The 10,665-nt window shown below is 37.2% G+C and overlaps 1 protein-coding gene across 1 annotated transcript; it reads right to left on the bottom strand.

The window, feature by feature from the left end:
* Nucleotides 1–827: 827 nt before the first annotated feature.
* On the bottom strand, nucleotides 828–9,935 carry LOC140172237 (glutathione S-transferase theta-1-like). The gene is made up of 5 exons (XM_072195544.1): nucleotides 9,722–9,935; nucleotides 6,627–6,714; nucleotides 5,241–5,391; nucleotides 3,656–3,825; nucleotides 828–2,068 (listed from the first exon to the last, which is right to left on the bottom strand). The coding sequence occupies exons 1-5, from the start codon at nucleotides 9,915–9,917 to the stop codon at nucleotides 1,960–1,962; spliced, it is 714 nt and encodes a 237-aa protein (XP_072051645.1). The 5' UTR covers nucleotides 9,918–9,935; the 3' UTR covers nucleotides 828–1,959.
* Nucleotides 9,936–10,665: the final 730 nt, after the last annotated feature.

Below are 10,665 nucleotides of genomic sequence, written 5' to 3'. Positions count from 1 at the left end.
AAAATGGGACAGTAGCTATCAGTGAAAAGTAATTCTTGAAACAGATTCATTAGGATCGTTCATAGTTCAATTAAAGTAGAAAAGGTTCTTTTTCAGATCCAATTATTCTGGTACTTACTCAGAAATATTTCAATTCCTATCAGGGATCTTGATCACTCTGTTGTGGTGTTTCTAGATGTTTGATGAAACGGCAACATTGTTTGGTCTTGATGACGTTTCCAAACTTCCTGGATGCCGTTTGTTGATGAGTTGACCGTAGATCTTGTCTAGTTTGCCTGGCTGAAGGAGGCAATCTGGATAAGAAGTAGGGGGCATAACACCATGAACAAAGACGAGGGGGCTTACAAACTAGACAAGATCTACGATCAACTCATCAACAAACGGCAACCAGGAAGTTCACTTCACCGTGTCCGGTTACGTAAATAGTCACAAGAACAATTAAATAAAAGTTATATAAAACCATATTTTTTCATGTCTTTTTAATAATAAAATCATTCATGCATATTATCATGAAATCGAGTAACCAACATGAACCTCAATTTTTCATTTATTATTTCTTTAACTAAAATCATGTTAATTCTAATCAGTTATGTTATGTGTATGTGGGCAGCGTCGTATTAAGTGACATTTCGGCAAATTTTGGAAGTTAAAAAGTTTATTTGAGGTGTTAAAATTGGATATAGGTAGTATTTTTAAAATTATATAAAAAAAAAAGATATAGTGAGTGTATTTTATTGTTTGTTGTTGCATACAAGACAGTGCAAGATCATCGTACTTGGGTTGGGTATGGCCGTTTTGTGACCCGGGTTTTGTGACCCTGGTTGTAGGTGACCCTGGTTACCCTAGTTTGGATGATGATCCTGGTTTGGATACCCTATATACTTAAATTAATAATAACTCTTACTTATTATCACGAACTCTATTTGCAACAACAACAATACAGAAATCAGTTTCTGGAATATTTCAATAAAACCATACAATCTTTGGTAAAAGAACAGATTCGTAAAACAAACAAAAAATAATACTCCTGCAAAACCATGCCATATGCATTTACGGTGGTCTTGCACACTGCCCACGAATGTTATAAATCGAAGCTTAATTTTCACAAATTACACAAGCTTAATAATAGTTTGATTGGCGTCCCGTCGGACCCACATCTTTATTTCGTTTCCAAAAAAACAAAAACAAAACGCAATTATTGTCCTCGACCTTACACTATATACAAGATATTTTTTATATAAGTATTATTTTGAAAATCCAGTTTGCCTACAAATTATATCCATGCTGTGTATGTATTTCTGTGTATTGTTCAGCTGAACGTAGACACGCCTGCCTAATAACATAATCATTGAGCCATACATATTTATTATCATATTATTATTATTATTATTATTATTATTATTATTATTATTATTATTATTATTATTATTATTATTATTATTATTATTATTGTTATTATTGTTATTATTATATGTATTATATGTATTAATAATTATACTGTAAGTATATTGCCCAATGATCATTAGGTTTATAACCGGAAAAACGATGTTTCATACCCATTTCACATTTTTTTTCTTATAAAAATATTTTGAAATAAACTCGATTGTCCGTATAGCTAGCGATTCAACTGAGATTGATACTATAAACCTAAATAGACAAATATATACATACAACTGCATAATTAATATTTTCAACTCTGTTATGTAACAATTCTAAAAGCTTCTAAACTAATTCACACATTTCGCATACGCACGCCTAGTAATACATATAAATAATAATTTTCATACCCATTTCATTGCCCATATTTTAAACAAAACATTAAAATAAATGCAATTGCTAAAACAAGGTTAGGGTTAGTCATAAAATTATATTTTTTACTATCGCATAAGGCTGCAACCTAAACAAGTCAACTAAATTATTTCTATCCGCTTGCTGGGACAAGTTCCATGCATGCGCTCATCATTTCGTCCCAGGCAGGGTTACATGCCTCCCGCACACGTTCCATCCACGCCTTAATTTGGGGATGATTTCCGTAGATTTCTCGCCCACACATGGTTGCTTGAACCACCTATAGGATAAAAAAAAATCAAACAGATAAATTATAAAGCACAAGTAAGTATTTGCAATAAGAGTTGACATCTTTTATAACGGAAGCTTGCACTATGGACCACAATGACCTCATCCCAATGGCATAGTTCACTAACCTCAATTAAACAACATAGTGCAAAATTTGACCTCAAGTTGCAGAGTATGAGATTTTGTACCCAATTTTTCAAAGGTTATTCAATGTATGTACAAATGTTTTGGGGTTAAAGAACTGGGCCTGATGATGAGCATGTTGTGGATCCTAGTGTTGTATACTTGATGGGACCACACCCACAAATAAAGTTTCTATTCTTTTATGTGTTAAAAGGTACGGAAGAATTCGTCATTTTCTGATGGTTAAAACGTCATTGTGTATTCAAAACTCAATTGTGCAAAAAGTTTATGATATAGGCCTATTCAACCCTTTTTTAAGTTGAGCATGTTGAGCGGTTCGATTTTTCGCAGTGGTGCATCGACAATGAATGTAAACCATACCAAACTCTGCAGCACAGTGCCTCTATGTTGGGACGTCATTTGGTCATTGAACAAAAAAACCTTCCTAAAACTTTAGAATATTAATATTTTAAATCTTTTTAATGCTTAGATAGTGAGAAAAGTATCCACAGAGCATAATTACTATCACAACAGTATAATTAGCCTTCATTCCAATTGTTTTTCCATTATTAGGGGGATGTCATTTTCTTCGGAAGGATTCATGAAAATTGACACCCTTTCGCCCCACACAGACTAAGAACAAATTACTCGTCAGTATGCAGTGATTTATTATGATGGGAATAGACATTTTTTTCCCTGTTTAAAGAAACTTTTTTCATTAATTTGTCCTTGATCGGGCCTGGGCATAGAGTATTAAAACTCATAACAATCCTACGAAAACATAACTTTTCAAATGAAACCTTAATAAAAATAACTCTCTGGTCTATTTGGCTTCCTCGAGAGAGTGACGTAAGTACTGTGTCAGACCATTATTCAGAGTCTATTCAGAGTTACTTCGCTCGCGTACATTACGCGATTGAATATTACAAGCATTTGGGCACGCACCGGTGTCACTCTTTCGAGGAAGCCAAATGAACTATATCAATTATTATAGTCCTAAAGGCTTGAAAGACCGAATTAAAAAGACAAATTTGCGTCTGACGTCAGAGCAAAGGCGCGACGTGATTGGTTTCTGACCTGCGCAGTACAGCATTTTTGCTCCGGTTGACAAAACGTCATCTGGATCTGGATCTGGATTGGTTATGCCCCCCGGCATACTTTGCCGCAGCGGCGAGCGGCAGGGCGTTTCAACCAATGACAAGCCTTGATTGTGTCCGTTTGTCTGCAATGCGCGTGCGCCACGCCGCTCAGCGGCAAGCGGCAGGGTAGTATGAAACCAGCTTTACTCCGTATAAGCAGGTACCTGCATCTCAACAGAGGCGATACGCAAAACGTCATACGCAAACTAGTCTTTTTATTTCAATTTTCAATTATATTCGAGTTATTTTACGTGATAAATGGTTTTAAAAAGACATGAGATAGAATAAAAAGTATGCAATTGTATAAACAAAATTACCTCATTAGCAATGAATAGATCAGCAATGGAAACTTTATCACCAACCAGGAATTTTGATTCTTTAAGTAAGATTTTTCCAAGAGAGTCATCATTTCATAAAGTCCATCGTAACTTTTGTCCATTTCTTCAGATGTTGGCTTAGCCTTCCCCATAAGTGCTGGATATAGTATCTATAGTGACAAAGTGACAAATAAAAAAGTACAGGCGGTTAGCATGTAAAGCAGGGGCGAGGGGACGCCAAATTCACGGTTTTTGTATTAGCCACGCAAACCTATAGCGAATTTTGTTGGCTTGCTCTCAACAAAGTGAGGCAAGGTATCGATCGGTTATGAATATTCACACATCATTCTCCCATTTACATTACTACAGCCAAATGACAAAACGACTGTCTTTGTGGTCGAAGAACTACTATACACTTCTAGTTTTGTTTACTTTTGTCTACTATGTCTGTGGTTTTGGATTTTTACTAGTGCAGTTAAATACCATAGCTATAGATGAATACAATTTTGAATATATCGCCCTGCACTACAACATTCACGCGATACTATTATACATTGAAACATAGATGACAAAGAAAGGCTGATCACTCGCACCTGTAAGATTAGTATTTTTGAAAAGAACGGTATTGTTTTAATCTATGTCTGCTGACATGTATACACAGGTGATTAGTGCAATCTGCTTGTAGTGCAGGGCGATCTCCTCAAAATTGTATTCCTCTATTGCTTTTGTAGTTAATCCGATTATTACATCACTTTTAAGGAGAAACGACACTCCCTCTGGTCCGTGGATAACGATCGCAAATCCATAATTAATCAATACAAACATGAGAAATCGGAGCGGTTTAAAGTAAAATTTCGCGGTCAAAAAAAGTAGTGGATTAATAGTGAGTGATCAACACACAGTGCACTCCAGGTGCACTGTGGTTCAGGTATGTTGACGATAACTCAATTTTGCTATGTAATCCAGTGGTGTGTGGGCATCATGAAGGGGAAGGTATTGTTTTAGCTCTAAATATTTAGGAGCGGAGCAGTAGCGTAGCCAGCAGGGTGGCAGGGGCAGCGTGCCCCCTGACAAAAAAATGGAAGACAAAAGTGCCCCTCTGGCAAAAATGAAAGAGAAAATAAGGATGGCAAAGGAAAAGAAAAGGGGCAAAGAGCCAATTTTCTACCAAAATTTAGCCCGATCATGGGCCAAATTAGTGTAAAATACAAAATTTTTGCGCGCTATACATGCGCGCTACATGCGCACATCGTCTAAATAGAGCCTTTTTTGGAAGTTCGAAAACATAGTCTCTGCGCATGATGCAGCTGCAATTTTTTTCGTATGAGCTCGTATGTGCCCCCGAAATTTTATTTTGCCCCCCCCCCTCGACCCAAGAAAGCTGGCTACGCCCCTGGAGCGGAGTTTGGAGAGAACAGAAGGTGGTGGTCAGGTTACTTCAGGTTACTTTCAGAGACGGAATTACCCAGAGACGAATCCAGACTGTGGCACAGTCTGGATAGCCCAAAAGAAAGTCAATACGATTTCATGATGATTCACTGGATAATTTAGATGCTGACAAAAGTGATATTATAGGCCTACTCACTATGCTTCTGAAGACGTCACATCCAGCTGCTCGGATGGTAGAATGATGCCAATCCAGCAGTTCGTCAACTCTGGCTCTTTGCTTGAGATCAGACGGGTACCAGTGGTCTGCTACTTTGTATTTGGCGGCTAGGTATTTCACAATTGTGACACTGTTTTCAAGGTGGACAAAACAAACTTGTTATTAAAGGTTAGCAACTATTTTAAACTGTTGCGATTTGGTAGTTTCACATCATCTTGCGAATGGTAGCGAGCTTTGGCAAAAATTGCATTGATCATATCAATTATCATAGCGAGCGTGTAGAAAAATTCAAATATCACAGATATGCTTAATATGTAGGTCCTGTGGCTCTTGAGTTATGTTGTAAAGAGGGCTGAAACAACAACACTTTTGTAAAACGTACATAAGTACTCATTAAAAACAATAAATCAATCATGTTTTCAAAGTATATGATTTGTATGTAGAATGAACTTTTGCAAAACATCAAAGTGTTATTTTTTTAAATAATATATTGATTTAAATAATGAAAGTCGATTTTTTTTGGCTGCTTCGACAATACGTCGTGTATCCTTAGGTTTTTACGTTTAACATGTGCATGGAATTTTGTGTCGAAGGGAATGTAGTATGAGGGTATTTGATCCAAAACGAGGGACAGGTGTGCCGCCAGTGGGTGAAAAGGGAAGGGTTGCAGGTGCGTATCGTGGCCGCTCCTACCGGGGGGGGCTAAAGAAAATGTAAATTTTGCCGCCCCTGCAGCAACAGCACGAAAAGCTTGACCCAATTTTTTCCAGCCAGGATGGCTCTCGAAAATCTAAAAAGTGGGGAAGGGAGTAAATTTTTTTCAAAGAATTAAAAGAATTTGAGGTGTTACACCTCCCCCCCCAATTAGGCCTACCCACACCACCTCGAGCTGTGGCCCTGTTGGCGACCAAAAAGGTATTTACATTAGTTTTCAATCATTTTCCGCCCTTTTTAAATTAATAATTCTTCTTGCCGCCCCTTCTGTCCCGCCTTATTTCTTTAATAATTCTTCTTACCGCCCCTTCATCTTCCACCGCCCCTTCTTCTTTGCCGCCCCCTGCTTTTCCCCAAAGCCCCCCAAAATACACTCATGGGTTGGGTATAGCCTTATGCATGAAGTCATTCCCTCTCTCTTTGATTCTGATTTAGTGGGAGCATGTCCCAGTAGGTCATATAACCGTTTCTTGTGGGGGAGGGTGCAGTAAAATAGGGCGGGTCTTGTATTTTATAGCTGGACCCCAGGAGCTTAATCACGGGCTTCGGCTCTACTCCCCGGAATTCGGAGATGGTGGGCCTTTGGGAGCTGAGTGACGGCGTAGAAGAGAGAAAGACAGATAAGGAAAAATATCGGACAAAACCGTTTACCTTTGGCAAATGACAAAGCCACCATCATCCATGACTGGTACAGTATGGTTTGGATTAATTGCCCCATACTCGGGGGTTTTATGCTCTCCTAAAATCAAAACAAAACCAAATCGTTATACTAGCGTGGTGAAATGAATTCAAACATATTTTGATATTATAATTCGTCGGTCGCAACACATAGTGGCGTAGAGTGATTTTTCAAACTTTCCGTTTCACATAGTGGCGTATAGGTTTAGAGCTGGCTATTGTCCTATAATTATAATAATAATAGTTTTTCCCTGTTTCCTCTGAAAGATACAGTGTAATAGTTTGAACCTTAAACTTCAACTTTAAATGGAATTGGGCCAATGAGAGATAACAGTGGACGAGTATCGACTCCGTTACTAGTGGCATATCCTTCAAAAACGTTTTGCTCGGAGACATATTTTGTCATTCACGTACGCCACTATGTGTTGCCACCGATGACTTATCTTGATAATGATTTTAACATTGTAATTAAACAAGAGAAAAATATGATCTTTCATTTGATATCAATATCGCATTACGTTAGAGGTAAGTTGGGGTTACGAAATATTTAAATGGAGAAAAGAGGAACAGCAACGGGGAAACCCGACGATTTTGAGCGAACGTGAGGGGTGAGCTTGCGACTTTTGTTGTCGATCTTCGCATTCTCCTAACAGCATCCCACAGCACAGGCCCGTAAAAATCCCCGTAAAAATCAAGTCTACTTGTAGCTGAGACGATATGAGGTAAAAGCTGTCCATCATTGGCCTAGGAAATTTTTTACCTTTTTCCCCCAAAACACCAACTATATATAGGTCTTTTTGGAAAAAATCTATACCTTCAATATGAAAAGTCAAAATTTTTTCAATTGATGTCGGCTTTTCATCCCAGCTACTTTAAGTACATATCAATAGATAAAGCTTATTGAAAAAAAATCATATTCGTTGCCATAAAATGTGTATATATCGCGAATTAAAAAAAAAATCTAAATAATTTGATATTATATCAGGGGGGCCTGATGCAAAAAAATGTCATCGCAAAAGGTTTCGGGGTCTCCCTTTTCAGACCTCAAAAATGTCAGGGTCCCCGTTTTTTAAATGAAAATTATGGGTCAACCCTATAGAAAAGCATATAAACTAAATTTCCCTAGGAAAATTTGAGGTCATTTTTCAGCCCCCCGCCTCAGGAGGGTCAGCATTTTTCAGGCCCCCTTTTTTGCATCAGCCCCTTAGGACATTTTCTCGTAGGCCTATTTAGAATGCAATTCGATGTCTGGTGTGCTCTCATATCCCACAAAAAATACTGTGCAATATTGCTACCCGATTCCTAAATATCAGGTTATAGCAAACTAAACTATGAAAACGAATTATTTTGGACAAAAGGCAACCTATGAAATAATCAAGTTTTCGCATAATAAAGAAACAATCCGATTTCCTTGTTATAAATGTGAGCTTCTGCATGCCTCAGCATTATTGTGTGTTGACAGAAAGTATTATTATTATATTGTATTCTGAATTTCAGGTCTTTAAATAGACCTACTTTGTAAGAACAACGTTTCTGAGTGGTTTTTTTGTTACGTCATATGTACACGAACGAAGACTTCTATTAATAAAAGTATTATGTAGGCCTACTCACTTTCTTTCAACAGTGAGTTTTGCTACTTCGTTGTCCCATCCGCCCCCCCCCCAAAAGACCTTCATTCATTATAATATTGTACTATAAACATGATACATGCTCCTATATTTATTAAATGCACTTTTTTCAGCAGTGAGTTTTGCAACTTCATTTTTACCTATCCGCCCCAAAACACACCTTCATTGAATATGTTAAACATGTTAAAAACATGTTAACATGTCATATTTCATATAAATTTATAATCAAGTTGGTCTGGAATTTAAAGTTGGAATTCTGGGGTTGTGATAGGCCTACGGTAATCAGGCCATTGTGATCCATGTAGGCCTACAGAATAACTTGATATGCATTTTATAGTCTTTTATAACCTAATTTTATTCCGATCATCTTTTCATTGATAGATTATTGATATTGGATCAATTAGGCTAGACTCACTTCCCAGTCCTAATCGTATGTGCCATTGTGTAGAAATAGGCCTACACATATGATAAGAGCGTGTCACTCTTGAGTGAATTCATCAACGTGATGAGTGACAAATGATTTTATATTGAGAATATTTTTTACTAGTCTCAGTTTTAGGCTGAGACCGTCTCAGGTTTTAGGCTACATTAAAAAAAAAAATAACAATACGTAGGGCCTAGTAGGCCTAGGCCTACATGTAGTTATAAGAAACTTCTCTTATCGGCTTTGTTGTTGCTTTTAGTTTAAAACGGACATGTTCGTATATATTTTAAAGCAAGTAGGCCTATTTGAAGTTTCTAACCATTTTACCATGGGCGTCAATCCTGGAGTTAGCTTGTTCGAGCATATTCTCTAAGACCAAGTAACAAAAATAACATGTATATCGTCCCCGCCCTCACCGATTTTTGGAGATTTTCAAACAGTTTTGTTATTTTTCCTATTTGCTCCCTTACTTTATTTCTAAAATTGTTTTAATGAAAAGACATGTTCAGAAGTTCTTGATTATCATTTATAAACACATTGCAAACACTTTCTTCAAGCTAGGGGTTGGGCTTTGGGGAAATAACAAAAATATCTGGGGGCCTCCCCAATTTGATGATGTGTTGACAAACACTTTGCAATTGCAGTTTTACACAGAAATTAATGGTAAAAAAATAACACAATAACAAATATTAAGGACCTCCCTCACCGATTTTTGAAAAAGTCCGGACGATATACATGTTATTTTTGTTACTTGGCCTAACGCAAAGCTTGCTTTGTTGAATGACAATTTGATACGAAAGAACACTAGCCACGAATCCGTGAGCAAATTCGTTGCTGGTGTTTCTCGAGCAAGAGTTAGCCCGAGTTAGCCACTTTTTTTACAATTCAGGCCAAATGCCAACCCCCTCCCTCCATTACAAGACGGTTGACGCATGGTGCCAATGCATGATCATCGATTTCGATCGTTAGGTTACTTGTAAACAAATAATGCACGTTGACAACGCGCTTGATCTTACCTTTGAATATATCAGTAGCTTTATCATTATAATTCAATTTATTTAACTTCGCAAACATGACGATAGACCTCGATGGCTGAGATACGGGGAAATAATAAATATTTAGACCCATGTTGGAGTTGTTTTGATCCGGGTGCGTCTTCGTTCCGTTCACTTGTGAGTTCTTAGGCTCTGGTCCACTGGTGCAAGTGCCCATTATACAGTAGCAGAAAAACTATTATGAATAACAGAAAGTGCATAATAAAGCATTATCACCGTGGAGCATAATTATAATAGATCGATTATTAGGTTTATGCAAGATCTTGGTATTTGCAGGCTAAATACGAAGGATATTTGAAACTTATTATAGTGAGTTATTCATCTCGCGGCGCGTACAATGTCATAAGTCATTTATGATATTCATTATAAATATGACTGTACCGTAAAATGTAAAAGAACACCAATATCTTTAAGGGGGTACTACATCCCTCGATTAATTTGTGTCTATTTTTGCATTTTTCTCAAAAACTGATAACACACTGGTAACAAAGGTTATGTGTATTATAGTGGCAAGGAATCCATTTACTACACTGGAATTTCAGTGACCCAAGACAAGCGGTTCGTTATTTATGATAAGAAATAAGGTACCGCTATAATGTACCTCATTTCCTATCATGTATACTGAACCGCTTGTCTTGAGTCACTGAAATTTCAGTGTAGTAAATGGATTCCTTGCCCCAATAATATACATAACTTTTGTTACCAGTGTGTTATTAGTTTTTGAGAAAAATGCAAAAATAGTCACAAATTTACCACAGGGGTGTAGTACCCCCTTAAGTCAATCAGCAGTCCACTGGGGCAAGTTGGTTTGGGTGTGTCGAAAGTTGGTTTGGGTGTATTGCTGAGGATTTGGACCCATCAATATACCAACTTTTCAAGACATTTTTCAAGACGCTTGTTTTTTT

Source organism: Amphiura filiformis, chromosome 1 (assembly GCF_039555335.1).
Source record: "Amphiura filiformis chromosome 1, Afil_fr2py, whole genome shotgun sequence".
Lineage (NCBI taxonomy): Eukaryota > Metazoa > Echinodermata > Ophiuroidea > Amphilepidida > Amphiuridae > Amphiura > Amphiura filiformis.
This window is presented reverse-complemented; position numbering and strand designations above follow the sequence as displayed.